The sequence below is a fragment of the Hemitrygon akajei genome, chromosome 11 (assembly GCF_048418815.1).
Source record: "Hemitrygon akajei chromosome 11, sHemAka1.3, whole genome shotgun sequence".
Classification (NCBI taxonomy): Eukaryota; Metazoa; Chordata; class Chondrichthyes; order Myliobatiformes; family Dasyatidae; genus Hemitrygon; species Hemitrygon akajei.
The window spans coordinates 121,020,095-121,042,518 of record NC_133134.1 but is presented as its reverse complement, the minus strand read 5'-3'; the positions used below and the strand labels follow the sequence as shown (position 1 = coordinate 121,042,518).

Here is a 22,424-nt window from a genome sequence, read left to right as displayed (position 1 = left end):
TAGAGAAGAATGGCCAAACTGGTTCAAGCTGACAGGAAGACAACAGTAATTCCAATAAACCCGTGTGACAACAGTGGTGTGCAGAAGAGTATCCCTGATTGCACAACACGTAGACTCTTGAAGTGGATGGGCTACAGCAGCAGAAGACCATGAGCTTCCTAATAGAGTGGCGGCTGAGTGTAGGTTCAAGGTTTGGGCAGTTGTGGAAAGGAGTGTGTAGGGTGAGAGGAGGGATATTGGGTGAAATCAGTTTTGGTGAGGTGCGGTGAAGTTTGTCAGTGTGTAGATGAGGGAAACGGGTGGACCTCATAAAAATGACAAATACGGGATGTGAAAAGATCTGTCTTCATGGGAGTTCACTGCCATTGTTATTGTGGCTATACAGAGATAGAGATACAAACATTCATTCCCCCCACTGCTTACACTGGAGAAGCTCTGCATGTAGTTTCTTCATTGTTGCTGGCAACTTTAATCATCCAGTCTTAAAAACAGTTCCACCTAAATTCTATCAATGTGGGTTTTGCTACCAAAGGAGAAAACGCATTAGATGTGGTTCACACCAGCAACTGTGGGGCTTACAAGCCTGCCACAAGCACTCCTCCCACCCCACTTTGGATACTCTAATCTCTTTAGCTGTTATGTTAATCCTAGCACACAGACCACTGTTTAAACAAGTCAAGCCAGTCCACAAGGAAATCGGGGTTTGGCAACTTCAGCGTTACAGGGTTGTTTTGAGAGCATGGATTGGAACATGTTCAGGGTGATGGTGACCTATGATCATCTTACAAACATGCCGGACCCATGACTGGCTGATTGGCGCAGTGAAGTGAGGATGTCACTGCCTTTCAATCCATCTGCGTTAGGGCCAATGAGAAGCCATGGCTTACAGCAGAAGTCCAGGCACTGATGAAAGGACAGGGTGCTGGGGGGAAATAAGATGGCCCACGGGTCAGCAAGCACTGCATTTTCCTGTGCCATCAGGAGGGTGAAACAGGACTAACACACAATCTACAGCCATTTCTCTGATAGCACGACATGCTGCGAACGTGGCAGGGCAATCAGACCATAATGGAGAGTTAAGACCACACTGCACCTGAGTGACAGTGATGCTTCTCTTCCTGATAGGTTGAATGTCTTCTAACCATGCTTTGATGATGTGCTGGTGAGTAAGCCCCCACTCCCCGGAGGAGCCAGCACCCTGGCCACAGCCGATGTAAGGCAGACCCTAGTCACGGTCAATCCACACAAAGCTGCAGGACCTGATAACACACCTGTTTGGGTGCTGAGAGACAGTAGCCCAGCTATCGGATGTTCTCACAGATGACGTTAACATGTCCAATGTCCCTCCAGGCTTCAAGGCTTCCACCATCATCCCAGTGCTCAAGAGGCCGACGATAACCTGCCTTAACCTCCACTGTCTGGTGGCACTGACTTCAATAATAATGAAGTGCTTTGAACAGCTGGTCTTGATGTGCATTAAACCTGCTTTTCTACTACATTGGACATCTACCAGCTGGCATAATACTCGAACTGGTCCACCAATAACACAGTAGCCTCTGCCTCATACTTAGTCCTGTTCCACCTGGAGAATGGTGTCTCTTACCTCAGTGTGCTGTTGAAAGACTTCAGTTAGGCGTTCCGTACAAGCATTCCTCAGAACTTGGTGGGTAAACTCTCCTTGTTGGGTCTGAACACCTCTGCATAACTGGATCTTGGTGCCCTTGACAGAGAGATCTCAGACAGTCTGGTGTTGGCAGCAACATGTTTGGCTCCATTGCACTGATCACCAGTGTCCCCCCCTCCCCTCCCCCGGGGATGTGTGCTCAGCCCACCGCTGACCCGAAACTGGCCTGCAAGATCCAGTTCCCCAACAGTATCCAAGCTTTTATTGAGGTGAATGGCCTCAATAATCATGATTGTTCCAGTGTGTTTTTAACTAAAAGACAAAAATTGAAGGAATCTGGTATCTGAGGACTAACCAAGGTTTCCATACAAAAAAAAATTGAATTAATTCTTGCAATACACACTTCAGATTTTGCTTTGCAATTTGTATAATGCTTCTGGAAAATTTAAAGCAAATAAATGTTGCAATGTGCATGTCAGTGATAATCTGATAGTTATCTTCAAACTTTGTAAATAACACTAATTCATCATTCTCAGGAAAAACTTACGTTGGATTAAAAATTGTGCAAGTACTCCTACATAATGAGAAAATTTGGCAAACATATTTGCAGAAGGCTCCAATTTTGGTGGTGTGCTATACAAATCATGCTCTTGACCAGTTTCTTGAAGGTAAGATTCTGCTTTTGTCTGCTTGAAATTTGTTTTCAAATTTATTCAAACTCTGAATATTATATATAGTTATCTTTGCATTTTGTTAACTGAACCAATTTTCCATCTTTTTTGAGCCTACATAAATTAGATAGCTGTGTAATGAAGATGTTACTAAAATTCCTTAATTATTGTCTCTTGATTTATAATATTAAAGATTGATTTTACTGGAGTTTTTTTTAAATATTTGTCATCGGCAGCATGGAATAATAATCCTTATGAGGATCATGTACTTTATTCATCAGTTGCAACTACACTATCAGAAGTGATGTGCAAGGCTCAAATTAGTCATTAGTTGAAGAACACTGAATCTACCACATATTGCAATTGGATTTGTTGGTTATAAGCCTGAGATATAATTCTGACAAATCTGTTGGAATTCTTTGAGGAAATAACAGGCAAGATAGAGAAAGAGAGTCAGTGGATATTGTTTACTTGGATTTTCAGAAGATCTTTCATAAAGTGCCACAGTTGAGGATACTAAAGAAGATAAGAGCCCATGGTATTACTGTAAAGATACCAGCTTGGATAGAAGATGGGCTGATTGGCAGGAGCCAGAGTGGGAATAAAGTGGGCCATTTCTGATTGGCTGTCAGTGACTAGTGGAGTTCTACAGGGGCTGGCGTTGGGACCGCTTCTTTTGGATGATGGAATTGATGGCTTTGTAGTCAAGTTTTCAGATGATACAAAGATAAGTGAAGAGCAGGTAGTGCTAAGGAAGCTTGGGGTCTGCAGAAGGAATAAGACGGATGAGGAGAATGGGCAAAGAAGAGCAGATGGAATACAATGTAGTGAAGTGTATGGTCATGCACTTTGGTAGAAGGAATAAAAGCGCAGACTCTTCTAATTGGAGAGCAAATTCAGAAATCAGAAGTGCAAAGACTCTTATGAGTCCTTGAGCAAGATTTCTTAAAGATTTGCAGGTTGAGACAGTGGTAAGGAAGGCAAATGCAATGTTAGCATTCATTTCAAGAGGAATAGAATACAAAAGCAAGAATGTAATGCTGGGGCTTTATAAAATATTGGTCAGACCACACTTGGAGTATTGTGAGCAGATCTGGGCCTCTTATCTGAGAAAGGATGTGTTGGTATTGGAGAGGGTCCAGAGAAGTTTGTGGATGATGCAAAGATAGGTGGAGGGACAGAGCAGTGAATCTGTGGAATTTATTGCCACAGGTGGTTGTGGACACCAAGTTATTGAGTATATTTAAAATGAAGCTTGATAAATTCTTGATGAGTAATGGTGTTAAATGTTACCAGGAGAAAGCAGAAGAATGGGGTTGAGAGGGATAATAATTTAGCTTTGATGGAACAGTTGATTTAATGGGTCGAATAGCTTAATTTTCCTCCTATGCTTGATGGTCTTATGGGCTAAAATCTTGCAGTATGTCTGCTATTGCAGGGTAGTATGAGTGCTGAATGTGGCTTGGAACATTGAGTTGCATGGGTCCAGCTTATTTTTCATTCTGTAATATAAAGAGGCTTGCAGGCCTGGTGATTAAGATGTTACACTCATTAAATTTCATTTGCATAGAAATTCTGTTTTATTATGCAAGGCAAGTGCTTATAATACTAACTTACTGTTCTATAATGTTATTTGAAATGACTGAATGATAGAAACTACATTTCTTGGTAAGGGTTTCTAAGAACATCCAGAAGCTAGACTAACATTGTTTTATTTTTATTTTCCTTTCTCTAAAAATATTTGCTTGGAGATTCTATAATGCTATGCAATGTGTGTTTTTTTAACTAACAATAGGAATAGAATTTTTTTTAAAGAAAATCTCAATTGCAAAACACAATCAGGAACTTCCAGATATTTGATACGGATCCTTGTGATAAACTCACAAAGGTTTCGGGTGTATGGACATCAAAGAGTGTAAGGCACAGTATTGATGTCATTTACATGCAATTTTCCATACAGATGCAGGCAATGAACTCTCATTTCCACAGAACACAAGGAGACCTTAACTGAAGGTTAAGGCATGATTGGCTATTTAAGATCTAGCTCAATGTGAGTTACTGCTGCTCTGGGGTACTCCTCTTCCTCCAAGTGAATTTCACATGTAATGAAATGTTAGTCATTCAGAGAAAGCACCAGAACCATTGCTTTGTCTTTCCATGGGAAATCCAACAGGAGTGCTATTACTAAAGTACTAAATGGCACAGACTGCAAACCCGAATTTTTAGTATGATGGTATTGGGGTGTGTGACAAAGGTCTCACCCTTATCCAGCTCTGGCTGACAGAGGAGAAGCTTAGCCAAATTAACTTGCACCATCATAGTGAAGAACAGCACAGAAACAGGCCCTTTGGCCCATTTAGTGCATGCTGAAACTATTTAAACTGACTACTCCCATCCAGCTTCAATGGGACCATAGCCCTCCATACCCTTACTATCAATGTACCTATCCAAGCTTCTCTTAAATGTTGAAATTGAGCTCGCATGCACCACTTGTGCTGGCAGCTCATTCCAAACTCTCACGACCCTCTGACTGAAGAAGTTTCCCCCTCATATTCCCATTAAACTTTACACCTTTCACCTTTAACCCATGACCTCTGGTTATAGTCCCATCCAACCTCAGTCAAAAAAGCCCGCATTTCTAAATCCCTCATAATTTTGTATACCTCTATCAAATCTCCTCTCAATCTTTTACATTTTGAAGAATAAAGTGTTACTAATATAACTTACTGTTCTTTTGTCAGGAATCTATGGATTTTTGCACAATGGTCTGGTCAGAGTGGGTGGAAGGAGTAACAGTGAACTACTGAAAAGGTTCACCTTGAAGGAACTGCGGAGTGCCAGGGATTTTAGAAAAAAACTACCCCAGCACCTGCGCGGAGCCTATTTTGAAGTAAGGAGATTTTAACATGCGAGTGGATTGGGAAAATCAGATTGGCACTTGATCTCAAGAGAGAGGATTTGTAGAATGTCTACGGGATGGCTTTTTAGAACAGCTTGTTGTTGAGCTGAGGAGATCAGCTATACTGGATTGGGTATTGTGTAATGAACCAGAGATGATTAGACAGATTGAGATGAAGGAACCCTTAGGAGGCAGTGATCATAACATGATTGAGTTCACTGTGAAATTTGAGAAAGAGAAGCCGAAATCTGATGTGTCGGTATTTCAGTGGAGTAAAGGAAATTACAGTGGCAAGAGAGAGGAACTGGCCAAGGTTGACTGGAAAGGGACACTAGCGGGAAGGACAGCAGAGCAGCAGAGGCTGGAGTTTATGCGAGAAGTGAGGAGGGCACAAAACAGATGACATTTTCAAAAAAGAAGACTTTTTTGAATAGAAAAAGGATGCAACTGTGGCTGACAAGAGAAGTCAAAGCCAAAGTAAAAGCAAAGGAGAGGGCATACAAGGAAGCAAAAAGTATTGGGAAGACAGAGGATTGGGAAGTTTTTAAAAGCTTACAAAAGGAAACTAAGAAGGTCATTAAGAGGGAAAAGATGAACTATGAAAGGAAGCTAGCAAATAATATCAAAGAGGATACTAAAAGCTTTTTCAAGTATATAAAGAGTAAAAGACAGGTGAGAGTAGATACAGGACTGATAGAAAATGATGCTGGAGAAATTGTAATGGGAGATAAGGAGAATGCGGAGGAACTGAATGAGTATTTTGCCTCAGTCTTCACTGAGGAAAACATCAGCAGTATACCAGACACTCAAGGGTGTCAGGGAAGAGAAGTGTGCACAGTCACAATTACGACAGAGAAAGTACTCAGGAAGCTGAATAGTCTAAGGGTAGATAAATCTCCCAGACCAGATGGTATGCACCCTCATGTTCTGAAGGATGTAGCTGTTGAGATTGCGGAGGCATTAGCAATGATCTTTCAAAAGTCGATAGATTCTGGCATGGTTCCGGAGGACTGGAAGATCGCAAATGTCACCCTGCTATTTAAGAAGGGGGCATGAAAGCAAAAATGAAATTATAGACCTGTTAGCTTGACATCGGTGGTTGGGAAGTTGTTGGAGTCGATTGTCAAGGATGAGGTTATGGAGTACCTGGAGGCAAATGACAAGATGGGCAGAACTCAGCATGGTTTCCTTAAAGGGAAATGCTGCCTGTCAAACCTAGTGCAATTTTTTGTGGAAATTACAAGTAGGCTAGATAAAGGAGATGCAGTGGATATTGTGTATTTGGATTTTCAGAAGGCCTTTGACAAGGTGCCGCACATGAAGCTGCTAAACAAGATAAGAGCCCATGGAATTACAGGAAAGTTACATACGTGGATAGATCGTTGGTTGATTGGCAGAAAACAGAGAGTGGGAATAAAGGGATCCCATTCTGGTTGGCTGCCGGTTACCAGTGGTATTCCACAGGGGTCCATGTTGGGGCCGCTTCTTTTTACATTGTATATCAACGATTTGGATTATGGAATAGATGGCTTTGTGGCTAAGTTTGCTTATGATACAAAGATAGGTGGAGGGGCCAGTAGTGCTGAGGAAACAGGGAGTCTGCAGAGAGACTTGGATAGATTGGGAGAATGGACAAAGAAGTGGCAAATAAAATACAATGTTGAAAAGTGTATGGTCGTGCACTTCGGTAGAAGAAATAAATGGGCAGACTATTATTTAAATAGAGAGAGAATTCAAAGTTCTGAGATGCAACAGGACTTGGGAGTCCTCGTGCAGGATACCCTTAAGGTTGAGTTGGTGGTGAAGAAGGCGAATGCAATGTTGGCATTCATTTCTAGAGGAATAGAGTATAGGAGCAGGGATGTGATATTGCGGCTCTATAAGGCACTGGTAAGACCTCACTTGGAGTACTGTGTGCAGTTTTGGGCTCCTTATTTAAGAAAGGATGTGCTGACGTTGGAGAGGGTTCAGAGAAGATTCACTAGAATGAATCCAGGGATGAGAGGGTTAACGTATGAGGAATGTTTGACTGCTCTTGGACTGTACTCCTTGGAGTTTAGAAGAATGAGGGGGACCTTATAGAAACATTCTGAATGTTGAAAGGCATGGACAGAGTGGATGTGGCAAAGTTGTTTCCCATGGTGGGGGAGTCTAGTATGAGAGGGCATGACTTAAGGATTGAAGGGCACCCATTCAGAACAGAGATGTGAAGAAAATTTTTTAGCCAGAGGATGGTGAATCTGTGGAATTTGTTGCCACGAGCGCAGTGGAGGCCAAGTCATTGGGTGTATTTAAGGCAGAAATTGATAGGCATCTGAGTAGCCAGGGCATCAAAGGTTATTGTGAGAAGGCGGGGAAATGGGACTAAATGGGAGAATGGATCAGCTCATGATAAAATGGCGGAGCAGACTCGATGGGCCGAATGGCTGACTTCTGCTCCTTTGTCTTATGGGCTTATGAATGCAGCATGTATTCAGATTCTCAGCTAGTCACCAGCAAGATAATTATTAATTAGTGCATACTACTGGAGAAATCAGAATTTACAAGCTTTATGTTGATATTCTTGAGCCTCTTTTCGCTGATATACAAACGTTTGTATATCTCACTCTTGTTTAAACAACAATCCCCATCTTCAACACACTGTCCTAGTGCTCATTGCCTTGATATTAGACCTTTAAGTTGCATTTACTGCCCCCTAACAATCTGTATCCTGCCTGGTCACCAGTAGTGGTTGAAGACAGGAGATGAGCCAGGATTGAAGATGGAGTCTTTGACTCCCGTGCCAGTTGATCTGGACTGCAGAAAATTCTACACAATAGATTGGGTGTTGGGGGGGTGGAGGGGAGGATAAAAGGAGATAGAGAGAACCTTCACTTCTTCTTTCTACTTTTTTTAAACTTTATGGCACCTACTTTTCTCTGTTAACTCTCCTCTTCACCTTCCTCTTCCTCTAACTTTTTTCCCTCTTCTTTCCCTCTTTTATTACCACTATCAAATTGATATTTTTTATTTTAATTACATCTTCTTTAGTGTATAAAGCATTGCTAAATTCCCATATCTTTAAATGAATATTAGCAATATTTGCATGAAGTAAATTATTAACTAAATTCTGAATTGTTAAAGGTAACCAACCAGATGAGAGAATCTGAGCAAAAGATTTGCAGTGCAGCAAAACACTTGGAGTGCACAACACAAGGAATTGTCCATGAACAGTATTTGGAAAGATACATCTCACAAGTGCACTGGCAAAGCTTGCAGAGTGGATGGGTAAGAATGTTGAAGAAATGGCTCCATAAATTTCATCATGCTTTATCACATCTTGAACAAGTGATTGTTCATTATATGGGCTCGAAGCAATTTAGTAAACCTTTTTATTCAAGATGTCACTAGATGACATCAGGGGCGAATATAACGATATATGGGTTTCCCTTTGTTGACTGATCATTAACTGGTTTAGGTTAGACAATTCATTACACAGCTCTTAATTAATCAAAGCTCGCACTTAAAATAGTTTCCACACAAACATCAGTAAGTATGTTGACCCCAGACCAATAACTTAAAACATGAATTCTCTGTACTAATATTCACTCAGACAACTTCTGCCATTTATAGCACCAAAATAGGGGATCTCCCATTGGCTAAAAGATTCATCCTTTTTCTCCTAGCCCCTAACATGGGGCACCTTCCTTATGATAGTTAATTTCTGGAGTTCTCGCTGCTTTGCATTTGAAACCCCACATTTTTGTACTCTTTCCTTATCAGTTCAAATGCTGTGTTATGACCTTGTTGGCTCTGGCCTACCTGGCTAATGTGTTTCAGTTTCCCATTGGCTCTAGTCCAAACCAGCATCAAATTGTTTACCTTTCTGTCTCTTGGTTCTGAATCACCCTGGTACTAGGGTACACAGGTCAGACACAGATTCCCCTATTCATAAACCTGCGTATACTATCATACCAAAGAATGCATCACAAATAACTTCTTAATTGGAAATCATCTTTAGTTCATCAGATTATCAGGAGTATCACTGTGTCTGCTTTAAACCACTTTGAAGATAGATCTTTTTCTGAGAGAAACAGATCATAAGACAGTTCACAAAATAGAAGTTACAGAGCAGTTTCACAAAATGGCAGCCTCCATTTCTTTAACCAAATTGCAAGAACAAAGACAAATCGTTTGTCCGCTTTCCCGTCCTTGACTCATTTGACTTTGATGTTTTCTACCAGATTTTAATTCCTTCATGGCCAACATCTTAACATCAACTGTAATGAAAGCTTTAACTACTGTAATACAGATGAACTCTAAACAATTGATGAACTTAAGAATGCTTCAGAACTGAAATGCATTAGGTGTTCTTTGTTGTACATTGTTCCTATATTAACTGATTTTTAAACACTCATTTGAGTGTTTATAACCCTCCGTGTTTAAGCCTTGAAACATATTCAGTTTGTGTTAATGATTCTGTAGCTCTTTCCATACTGACCTGCCGAGTTTTTCCATGTTATGATGTTACAACAGATTTTAAGTTTTTTTAGGATTAGAAGTTTTACTAAATGTTTTAATTTTGCAGAATTTTGATCATCAGTTTCCTGGAGAAAAACATTCATTACTCTTAGAGTGGTTTGGTCTTGGCTTCATGGGTGTGCCTGAAATTCCTGGAAGATTACCAGTTGACATGGAAAATGCAGGTACTAAAATGTTCAGATTTGTTTTATCGCAACTCTTGGGTTGTTACTGGGCTACAACTAACATTTTACTCCATGATTCTGAACCCAAGCCTTGAAAATCTCATTTTCCATCTGAGTTGCTGTGATAATGTTGGTTGAAAATCTGGGCAAAACATACAATTATCCTATAGTATTAAACTCAATAGCAATGGAGACATTAATAGAATTGGAGGCTACTGAAAATTAGTGAGAACCTTCAGATATGCAAGAGGTCTGTGAGAGAACTAAATGAAGAACAGTAAGACCAAGTAAAGTTCCTTGAAATTGGTGGCACTGATAGACAAGGTGGTGAAAAAGTTGCCTGACTCAGTTGCCTTTGTCAGTCAGGCCACTTGAGTGCAGGAGATGAAATGTTTTGGCGCAGCTGTACAAAGCATTAGTGAGACGCAAGTATTGGGTGCAGTTCCAGTTGCCTAGCAATTGGAAGCACACATGAAGTTCTAGAGGATGTCAGCAGATCAGGCAGCATCATGGGGAGGAACAAACAGTCAATGTTTTGGGCCAAGACTTCACCAGGACTCCAGCAATAGGAAAGATGTCATTAAGCTGGAAAGGGGGCAGTAAAGATTCATAGGGATGTTGTTAGGACTGCAGAGCTTGAGTAATACAGTCAGACTGGCCTGGCCAGAGTGTGAGTGAGGTCCTAACTTAATACTTCTTTTCTATATTCACCAGAATAGAAGTGTGGAAAGTAGTGGAGTGGCTGATACTCTGGAATTTGTCAGCATTTTGGAGGAGGTGTTTGATAAACATGGATTTCACAAAGAAGGATAAATCCTCAGTGTTTGGTGAAATCTATCTGCTATAAGAGAAGAAGTGGGAAATTGCTGGGACCCTGAGGAGACCTGAATTTTTGTTTACCACAGGTCATGAACCAGAAGACTGGAAGATAGCTAATATCGTTCCTTTATTTAAAGATAGCAGTGATAAGTGAGGTAACTACTGGCCAGTGAACCTTGCATGAGAGGTGGGGAGATGATTGAGGGAGAAAATAGAACATATTGTAGGATTTTGTGAATAAAATGTGTGAGTGTTTTATGTGCTTAACAAAATCCACAGACCTTTCCTTCCATTACAAACAAACCAAAAGCAGTCCTCTTACAGTGATATTATTACATCAGACACCACCTCTTGAAGTGAACTCAACAATTCAATGACACTGTTTGTGAATTACATAGAACAATTTCTATTATGAGCGATGTATGTCATCTGTCACCCATTGCATTACTTTAGTTACTTTACTTTATTGTCACCAAACACTAGAGCGTACAATCATCACAGTGATATTTGTTTCTGTGCTTTGCGCTCCCTGAAGTACAAATCAAAGTAAATATAATAAAAATTTAAATTATAAATCATAATTAGAAAATAGAAAAGGGAAAGTAAGGTAGTGCAAATCAGATCCAGATATTTGGAAGGTATGGCCCAGATCCGGGTCAGGATCTGTTCAGCAGTCTTATCACAGTTGGAAAGAAGCTGTTCCCAAATCTGGCCGTACGAATCTTCATGCTCCTGAGCCTTCTCCCAGAGGGAAGAGGGACAAAAAGTGTGTTGGCTGGGTGGGTCTTGTCCTTGATTATCCTGGCAGCACTGCTTCGACAGCGTGCAGTGTAAAGGATGGAAGATTGGTTTGTGTGATGTGCTGGCCTATGTTCACGATCTTCTGCAGCTTCTTCTGGTCTTGGACAGGACAACTTCCATACCAGGTTGTGATGCACCCTAGAAGAATGCTTTCTACAGTGCATCTATAAAAATTAGTGAGGGTTTCAGGGGACAGGCCAAATTTCTTCCGCTTTCTTAGGAAGTAAAGGTGCTGGTGGGCCTTCTTGGCAGTGGACTCTGCTTGGTTAGACCAAGTCAGGTCATTTCATTTGTGATATTTACCCCGAGGAACTTAAAGCTTTTGACCTGTTCCACCTGCGCACCACCGATGTAGATGGGGTTGTGTGGTCCGCTACTCCTTCTGAAGTCAACAACGAATTCCTTCATCTTGCTGCCGTTGAGGGATAGGTTATTGTCTTCGCACCATGCCACCAGGTTCTTAATTTCCTCTCTGTACTCTGACTCATCATTACCCAAGATACGGCCTACAATTGTGGTGTCATCAGCAAACTTATATATTGAGTTCGATGGAAAGTTGGCTACACAATCATGGATGTACAGTGAGTACAGCAGGGGGCTGAGTACACAGCCTTGTGGGGCACCGGTGCTCAGGGTGATTATAGAGGAGAGCTTGTCCCCTATTACCTTGCAATATAACGTAGAAAACTACAGCACTACAGGACTCTATTCTGGCTCCATTCCTCGTGTCCTCAAAATAATCAAAACTTTTTTTGTGTTAAGATGACCAAGAAGATGAAGATGAGGATAAAGATGAAGAGGAAGAAGAATTAATTCATATCCCTGAGGAAGCAGAGCTCATTCAGGCAGAAAGAGTAATTGATGGGAATGAGCTAAAAATGAGGACCAGGAAGAAGGAAGATGCTGATATTGCTGAACTAGCAAACACATTGTTAGCAATGAATCTGAACCAAGGAACTCAGAAAGCAGGCCAAATTACAGAAGGCGGCTGGCAGGTAAGTGTAGACCTGCGGTTCTGAAATGAGATCTTTTCATTAAAGTTCCAAGTGCATGAATTTGTCAAATCTAATGTAAGTAACAAGCACTGTTACTGGTTCAGTACAAATTCAGCAGAGTATACTGCATGTGTGCTCCATACTGTACAGTACCAGTGTGGGTCAGCAAACTCTGGGCTCATTATGGATAGAAAGTCTTAGGCAGATGCTGCATAACAAGAATATACACTTGAGCAGCTATTCTGTACTCCCAAAAGTTGCTTGTGTTTCAGAATAGTCTGTTCATATGGCTTCTCAGTTCTGCTCTTAGCATGGTGTCCTTGCTTTTGAACAGCAACAACGCCCCCAGAAGAAGAAAATGAAAAGGAGAGCAAAGGGGGAACTGCAGAAGAGTGGTGTTATGTCTGCAGCGGAGCAGGAAAAAATTACCAATATCTGGCTGCTTTCTCTCGAGGACAGGTGGCGACTGTACAGGTGAGAGGACGCACAGTGCTGTCTATCAGTATTCCCTCTTTCATTGGAAGAAACAATAAGCTGCAGATGTTAGAATATTACACACAGTAAATGCTGAAAATATTCAGTAGATGAAGGAACATCAGTAGAGAGGGAAGTATTTGTGTTTCAGGTTGATCAACTGATGAAATGTCATTTTATCTGATCTGAATAATTAATTCTTCTCTTGGCAATCTGGGTATTTCCTAAATTTTCCGTTTCAAGTTTAAATTGGTCAGTGTGTTGTGTTTTCAATGTTAATAAACTCCCTGGTGCTCTTGGAACCATAATTTTATCATTTTACTCCATAGTTACTGCAACTTTTTTCAGTGGTGGTGCACTGTGCCCAATGGATTTCATAGCATAACGATTTCTAGTCCACTAAAGAGGGCTAACTTGTCACCCATTACAGTGGGTAGACAAGGACTATGGTTGTGAACTCCTGCTACAGAGTCTCTTGTGGAGTCTTGACAGAGTTGGTGTAAAGATGTTTTCTCCAAGATAGAATCCAAAACAAGTAACTACTATTGAAAAGCAGACAGTATTTCCTGAGAGTTATGAGCCTTTGGAACTCAAAAGCAGAGATCTTGAATGTATTAAAGTGACGGTAGACAGATTCTCGATAAGCATGGGGCTGTGGTTTGGCATACTAGGCATAAGTGGGGAGCTGAGGTTGCATTAGCCATGGTTTTATAATGGAGTTCACCAGAGGAACTGAGTGGCCTTCTCCTGTTCCCAATTCAAATATCCATCGATAAAGCATGAATATTATGCCCAAGGAATTGTGAGGATGGAGGAAGAAAGGAAGAAATCCTGTCTTGATCCAGAATGAGTGAGATGAAAGAACAAAGATCAGTACGTCCAGTTTGCAGTATCATTCGAGGTAGTCTCTCAGTGTCTTAGACTTGTTTTCTTTAGGTTTATAGAGATGGATTTGGGGACAGCATGGAGCTATGGGTTAGGTTAGGGTTAAGGGTTAGGGATATGGTGGAGTTAGAGGATAGGCAAGGGTCTAGCTCAGTGCTCAAAGGCCAGTTACATAGACAGATGATGAAGGACCTGTGGTTGGATAATAGGCCAGCTAGAACGAGGATTGATGGCCCCAGTTCAATGAGTCATTGGTGGGTTCTCAGTCTGGAGTTCCACACTGGTGACCCGCTAGGTTTGCAAGTCAGCAAGACCGGAGCTTGAGGCCTGGGGTTCGGGGTTCTTGGTTCTTGGTCCTCCAAAATATTCCGCATGGAATTTAAACTGGAGGTGGCAGAGGGTGGACTTTTGAAGAAGAAGAGCTGTCTTAAATTTAAACACGAGGAAATCTGCAGATGCTGGAAATTCAAGCAACACACACAAAATGTTGGTGGAACACAGCAGGCCAGGCAGCATCTATAGGAAGAAGTGCTGTCGACGTTTCGGGCGCCCGAGAGACTGCCCGAAACGTCGACAGTGCTTCTCCCTATAGATGCTGCCTGGCCTGCTGCGTTCCACCAGCATTTTGTGTGTGTTGCTGTCTTAAATTTAATTGGGTTTGATTGTGTGACTACGGTAGGATGAAGATTATTCCATGCTTTAATGGTGCGGGGGAAGTGCGAATTGCACGGGTCCTAGGCATCAGAGAATCCAGAGTTCAAGGCCTAGCCAGAGTCCTTATTCATTGCCAGCGGTGAATCCTGGGGTCGAGAGCCTAAAAGTCTGTGGGAAGTTGAGGTCTGATGCTGGAGCATCTGAGTATACTAGGGAAATGCAAGGCCCTATGTCTGCCAGTCCACTAGTCCACTGGAGGCCTGAGACAACCTGTCCTGGGCCTGTTTCTGGGCTAAAGGACACATTGCCGCACATACTGCCATCACTAATAAATATTTCATCCCCACCGGTCATCTACAAAAGATTGCAGTAACAGTATTCTGTAGATTAATATCCAGCCATTTCCTGAGTGAGCAATGACTATTAACCACCACCTAGTGGAAAAAGACAGACATGCCATGGCTCAGTACTTGAAAACCTGGCACATTGGAAAGGAATAGTTGTGAACTTTTCCCATAACGTTGGTGAATTTGTGACTGACTAATGTAAAACTTTGAAATTCTAGATTGTGGTTATCCATGTATCAGATGGATATAAGGCGACGGATAATCCAGCACGAGCAGCTCTATCAAACAGCAGCTGACAGACTGACAGAGTTGAGGCTGCAAGAAGATCTCTGGGTCCTGAAGGAAGCTAAAGTTGTTGGAATGACAACCACAGGTTTGTTCTCCTTAAGTCTATTAAGGATGTGAATCAGTAGAGGTTGGGCACTTATTTAAAATCTCACCTGGACATAAATCAGCTTTAACCTCCAGGAGACCTGGGGGTCAGAGTCAGAGCAATACAGCCCACATTGCCCTATGTTGCAAGCAATTGAACCATAGCCTGGCCAACCTTTACTTCTTAATCGGGCCCTCTGGTCCTTGCAGCATTCTGGCAAGTCTTTTCTGCACTCTCTCCAGTTTTATCATGGCTTTCCTACAACAGCATTCAAACTGTATACATACTCCAAGCACAGGCTAGCCAACAACTTACTATAATGCAACATAATGTCCCAATTTCTATACTCAAAAGTTTTGACTGATGTAAGACAGCAGGCAACACACATTTTTCACCACCATGTTACCTGTGATACCACTTCCAACAAGCTATTCACGTATTCCTCAGTCCTCTGTTCCATTGACTGTGGGGGTCCATAATACAATCCCGTCTGAGAGACCCTCCTCTTGTTTCTAATTTCTCCTTGTGGCCTCACTGGATGACCCCCAGATGGTCATCCCCAAGTATTCCTGTTATATCCTGCATTATCAATAATGCAGAACTTTTTCCTCATTTACCTGTACTTATGTCACACCTGTAGCATGGGACAACTGAGTTGATGGCTCTCCTTTCTCTGTTCTAACTATAAACATCCCAGATCTGAGTCAATTTGTGCTGTGTTCATCCACCTTACCCGTTATGGAAAAAACCTTGTGTAATGAAATGAGAGTTGTAACTGAGTATTCCTTCCCCTGCTTTTACAGTCTCCTTGCTTATCTTGATTACCTACTTTGCTTTCACTGTTCACTGCTTTAAACCGGTTCAAAGGCCCAGGCCCCTGCCAGACTGTTTTAAACCCTCCTGTGCAACACAACGGTATTGCCTCCTCTCCCATTCAAGTGCAACCCATCTGCCTTGTTCGGGCTTTTTCTACCCCAGAAGAGATCCCAGCGGTCTGAGAAACTGAATCCCCTCCCCTTTGGCCAGCTCCTCAGCCACAAGTACGTCTGGCCTATCCTTCCAATTCTGACCTCGCTTGTGTCTGGCACTATAGAGTAAACCAGAGATCGCGACCCTCAAAGGAAAAGATGCTTCTAACTTCTTACCTCATTTTGTAGGACCTCAATCCTTGTTTCACTTTTGTCATTCATACAATGATCTCTAGCTGCTCATCCTCCCCCTCAACTATTTTCTACAGCCACTCAATCTTAGCATCTGGAGGCAACACACCATTCTGGCATCTCTTCTGCAGTCGCCGAACCTCATGACTGCTTCCATCACCATTGAGTGATCTATCATTGTTAACCTGTCTGACTTCACCTTTTCCATTTCAGCTTGAGGCAGTTACTGTGCCAGAGACCTGAATACTATTGCTGGCACCTGAAAGTATATACCCCCCCCCCCGCCCCCGCCTGGAGTAATACAGCCCAGATTCAGGTCTTCAGTCCAATTGATCCGTGTCAACAGTATCCAAAGAGGTGTACCAGTTATTTAACTGGAGCCTAAGCCTTGGGTTGGTCACCCCCATAGAAGTCTCATAAATGATGTTCTCAAGTTCCCAGATGATCTTATTCTTTTTCCATTTCGGTGACCCAGTCTATTGGGAGATGTAGCTTCGCATAGATGTCATTAGGGAGACTGAGATCCCTTGATTTCCTACATCCTTCAGAAGAGCATTCCACTGCTCTAACTACCATCCTACCTATAGTAAATCAAGTACTGAGGATTGGCAACAAAATAAACTTCACTTGTACTTCTTCACCAATGCCTTTTTAAAGATCCATTGTCACCCACGACACCCAGGCCACTTGCTCAGCCTCCTCACATCAAAGCCTAAGCCCTATCTCATAACTGCCATTCAAAAATGGCTGCTCAACTTTCTTGTTGGCTGCTGTTAATTAGCTAATTAACCAATCCACTGTTAACACGCTTCTTTATGGAACCTCACCAGCAAAGCCTGAGACCTAGCTCATTTAAAACTTTACCACTGCTCTGTGATAAATATGTAAGTGAAATGTAAGCTTGTTTTAAATATGGTTTAAGGCCATTCAACCTAATCAGTTTGTGTTCCATTACATCACGACTGATTTTTATTATCTCTCTCAACCCCTTCTTCCCATAACCTTTGATGCCCTTACTAATCAAAAACCAATCAACTTCAGCTTTAAATATGCCCAGTGACTTGGCCTCAACAACAGTCAGTGGCAATAAATTCCACAGATTCACCACACTCTGGCAATGGAAATTCTTCCTCACCTCTGCTCTAAAGGGATGTTCTTGGATTCTGAGGCTGTGCCCTTTAGTCCTAGACTCTACATATGTGGGAAACATCCTCTCCATGTCCACTCTAACTAGGTCTTTAAATATTTAATAAGTTTCAATGAGATCCCCTCTCAATCTTCTAAAGTCTAGTGAGTACAGGCTCAGAACTATCAAACACTCCTCATATGTAAACCCTTTTATCCCTGAGATTCTCATGAACCACCTCTAGACCCTCTGCAATGCCATGACATCTTTTCTCAGATAAGGGTCCCAAACTGCTCTCAACACTCCAGATGTGCTCTGACCAATACCTTATAAAGCTTCAGCATTACATGCTTACTTTTATATGACAGGCCTTTTAAAATGAATTGTATTTGCAGGAAGTTAACCATTAGTGAATACTGCTCTATGACTCCCAAGTCCCTTTGCACTTCTGAATTTGCTCTCCAATTAGAAAATAGTATGCACCTTTATTCCTTCTACCAAAGTGTATGACCATACACTTCACTGTGTTCCATCTATACTTCTGTGTCAAGTCCTCTAATCTGTCTGATTTCTTGTGCAGACTCCATGCTTCCTTAACACTACCACCTAACTTTGTATCATTCACAAACTTGTCCACACAGCCATCAAGTCCGTCATCCAAATCATTGACATATAATGTGAAAAGAAGCAGTCCCAACACTAACCCCTGCGGAATGCCACTAGTCACCAGCAGCAAACCAGTAAAGGCCATCTTTATTCCCACTCTTTGCCTCCTACCAGTCAGCCAATCTTCTGTCAATGCAAGTATCTTTCCAGTGTCACCATGGGATCTTGCTAATCAGCCTCAAGTGTAGCACCTTGTCAAAGGCCTTCTGAAAATCCAAGTAAACAACATCCACTGAGTCTCCTTTGTCTATCCTGCTTGTTATTTCCTCAAAGAATTCCAATAGATCTGTCAGGCAAGATTTCCCCTTAAAACCATGCTGACTTGGCCCAATGTATCATGTGCCCCTAACAACCTCGGAACCTCATCCTTAATAATGGACGCCAACATCTTACTGAACTCTAAAGTCAGGGTAGCTAGCCTATAATTTCCAATCTTAGCTCCCTCCCTTCTTAAAAGTGGAGTGGAATTTGCAATTTTCCACTCCTTTGAATGACTCTTGAATCTAGTGATTCTTGAAAGATCAAGTTGGTTGATGCACATTGCACAAAAATCTTCCTTTGCCCATGTAGCAAGGTACCTAAAGGTTGATATGGGCACCAAATAGGTACAGCTGACAGGACCACTACCTCATATTGCTTCAATCCTGACTTTGGGTGGTATCTATGTGGCATTTTTATGTTGTGCTTATGACTGTGTGACTTCCTTTGGGTGCTCTGTGCTCTGGTTTCCTCCCATGAACAAGTTCACATGGATTGTTAGGGTAATTGGCCATTGTAATTTACCCCTAATGTGTAGATGAGTGGTAAACTCTAGGAGGAGATTATGGAATGTGGGGGGAATGAAGTTGGATTAGTGTAAATTAGCAGGTGATTGATGGTCACTGTGGACTTAGTGGGTGAAAGGGCCAGTTCCTGTACTGTAGCTCTCTCCTACTCCACGTTCTCCAAGATTTTATAGAAATTACACTATCTAGCTATATGATCATCGCCTGTCTCATCATCCAATTTGGATTTGAGTGTCCCCTTTCCCACTACCACCACTGTTTGCTACATATTTCGTATTTGCTGATGTACTCTACAGCTAACAAAAGAGAACCCAATGGCTTTACTGTTATCCATTCCGATTGACGCCACTCTCTGGGCCTCAATAGATTGGATGTGGAGAAGTTTTTGCAATGGTGGGGGCGTCTAAGACCAGAGGACACAGCCTCAGAATAGAGGGTTGTCCTCTTAAAATGGAGGTGAGGGGGAATTTCTTTAGCCAGAGAGTGGCGACTCTGTGGAATTTGTTGCCACAGGTGGCTGTGGAGGCCAAGGCAGAGGTTGATAGATTCTTGATTAGTCAGGGCATGAAGGGATACAGGGGGGAAGGCAGGAGACTGGGGCTGAGAGGGAAAATGGATCAGCTGTGATGAAATGGCTTAGCAGATTCCAGGGGCCAAATGGCCTAATTCTGTTCCTATGTGGTCTGGTTTTATAATCTAAATGTTGATCTTGAAACTGCATCCAGCACTTCTGCTGGCAGCTTGTTCCACACTCTCCCTCAGGTTCCCTTTAAACATTTCACCTTTCCCCCTTTACTAATGACCTCTAGTTCTAATCTCACCCAATTTCAGTGGAATCTCCAGTGTTAAACTGAATTATTCATTTAAATAGGTGCAGCTAAATACAGGAAGGTTCTGCAGGAAGTCCAGCCCCGCATTGTGGTGGTAGAAGAAGCAGCTGAGGTTCTTGAAGCCCATTTAATAACAACACTCAGCAAAGCATGTCAACATCTCATTCTGATTGGAGACCATCAACAGGTCAGTATATTCTGTTCCCTCCCTGTCGTCCCTTCAGCAGTTGCACATTTAATCAATTGAGGTAATTCATCAACTTTTATAACCTTGTTTCTATTCTCACCCAGTTGTTAAAAAGTTCAGAGTGCATTCATTATCAAAGTATGTTTACTATATACAAGCTTGAGTTTCATCTCCTTACAGGCAGCCACAAAGCAAAGAAACCTGATAGAACCCTTTAAAAAAGATCGTCAAACACCCAATGTACAAGGAAAATAAAACAAATTGTGGAAACAATAAAAGTAACCATTAACGTTCAGAACTGAAGTTCACAGAAGTGAGTCCACAGCTATGAAACTAGTTACAGCTGATCCAGGAACACATTAGTTGCAGGCCACAGCCTCAGTTCAGTGCAGAGATGAGTAAAACAAAATTAAATTGATGATTTCCAGTTCCATCTTTTTTTCCCGAAATCTAACAGTTCAGTGGGCAATCTAGCAACCAATGTATAAGGTTCATTTTTTTCATCTATCCACCCCACAGATCAAGTGCTTTTGAATTGACCAATGGCAGGTAAACATGTAGGAATAATTACTTTATTTTTGATCAATTCAGCTTACGAATAGATGCAATATCACTTGGACTGGAATTTGTCCTTGTGTCTTTTGCGTCTGTTTGCATATTTCTTCCAGTTCCATCTCTTTTGGGTGATTGTCAATAGCTCAAGCATTCCTTCTCACACCACTGAACAAAATGTAATGCAGCTGAAAATAGAGCACTATCAAACCCAGTCCCAGCTGCATATCCTGTGGCAGGAACGCAACTGCGTGACTTCTTGATGGGATTTTCATTAGCTGTAGAAATATTGTTCTAGCATCCAATTACAGGTTGAGTACCCCTTATCCGAAATTCCGAAAGCCCTCTGAAATCCAATTTTTTTTCAAGTGTTGGCATGATATCACAAATGGAAATTTCCCTAAAGCATTGGGAAAGTTCCCGGGTGGTATGCAGGTCCCTAAGCATTACAGACAACTCTGAGAAGTGATATAACATCTGTAATGAACGAAAGTTAATGAGAAATAGAAAAACTTTGTATAAAGTGAAAAATAAAGATCTTGATTGTGTGTTGAAAGACTGGATTCATCAATGTCAGAGTTAATATATGTAATTTAAAATGGTATGCTGGTCATGAAACAAAGGTCGATCAAGACATTCTGAAATTGAAGGTAATTGTGAATATTCAGTAGGCTGGTTGCAGAAATTTAAGAAAACAAAACTTTTTAAAGATAAAGCATCTGCTGATCATGAAGCAGCAGAGAAATACATTGATATCTATGAAGATCATCACTGATGAAAGATCTAAAACTAGAAAAAGTCTACAATGCTGATTTTTTAAATAATTTACATAAAACAAAGAAGTAAAATACAAATAGAGTATACTGTAACCTTTTAATTAAAACATGGCAGCGCAGGGGAGACTGAAAGCCTGTCATTGTTTGCCATTGTTCAACAGCTGATTCAGGTACGTATTCTCTCCCAATGCTGCTGTGCTGCTTTTGCTACCCTGCACACATTGTATTTGCATTATATTAGTGCTAAGTAATAACTTTTACTGTTAAGTACTTATGTGTGATGAACAAGTCTAAGACAAAGACTGCTTGCCAGTAGCACATAAATTCAGAGTCAGCAATGATGGTGATCCCATGATCCATATATTAGAAAATGTGGGGGAAAAAAAGCAAAAATACTTTCGGCCCCAAGCTTTTCCGATACGGGGGTACTCAACCTGTATCTCCAAATCATTTCAAAAATCAAATAGTACCCAATATTCATCTCCAATCTGAACTTCAGCCTCACTGATCAAAGGATCCAATATTTTGTTTTGACTCATGGCACAAAATTTCACCATGTTTTCCTGAAACACACTAATTAAAAGGGTCAATGCACAAAACCGCATTCTTTTTTCGGACTGCTCCCCAGAACTCTGTATTCCTACTGCTCACAGTGGTCATATTTAACAGTGAGCCTTTTTTAAATCTTCAATCACTTTTCCATACTCAAATCTGGCATCCTTTGGGGGATATCGCTCAGTAAAGTTGTGGAACAGTTTGGAAATCCGCCAGAGGCATTGAAGGTAGTTGCAAGGATCATACATGAGCAGGCACTTAAGTACTCAGTGTGCAGAATTTACAGGGAGTGTTACATACAACTGGTTGTGTGTAGCAATGTCTATGCAGGCTAGGCTTCACTAAGATCATCAGAAATGATCATAACCATACCAGGTATGGTACAGTGGCTAACTTTGGACTGCTTATGTGGAAATATGAGATTGAATCCTACCAAGGCAAATGGGAAATTCAAAATTAATTATTTTAAAGAGTTTATTTTAAAAATAATTGAATTTCAACAGTGCTAACCATGAAAGAATTAGATTGTCATTTCTGGTTAATAACTGTCTTCCTTGCCC

The 22,424-nt window shown here is 41.5% G+C and overlaps 1 protein-coding gene across 4 annotated transcripts in view; it reads left to right on the top strand.

Moving 5' to 3' along the window:
- znfx1 (zinc finger, NFX1-type containing 1) overlaps positions 1 to 22,424 on the top strand; it is a 56,950-nt gene that overhangs the window by 22,111 nt on the left and 12,415 nt on the right. For all 4 annotated transcript variants that reach the window (XM_073061614.1, XM_073061611.1, XM_073061613.1 and 1 more), the window contains 8 exons: positions 2,161 to 2,292; positions 5,037 to 5,185; positions 8,318 to 8,461; positions 9,762 to 9,879; positions 12,262 to 12,494; positions 12,829 to 12,968; positions 15,073 to 15,227; positions 19,836 to 19,981. In XM_073061614.1, coding sequence (XP_072917715.1) covers positions 2,161 to 2,292; positions 5,037 to 5,185; positions 8,318 to 8,461; positions 9,762 to 9,879; positions 12,262 to 12,494; positions 12,829 to 12,968; positions 15,073 to 15,227; positions 19,836 to 19,981 — 1,217 coding nt within the window. The remainder of the gene's footprint in view (positions 1 to 2,160; positions 2,293 to 5,036; positions 5,186 to 8,317; positions 8,462 to 9,761; positions 9,880 to 12,261; positions 12,495 to 12,828; positions 12,969 to 15,072; positions 15,228 to 19,835; positions 19,982 to 22,424) is intronic.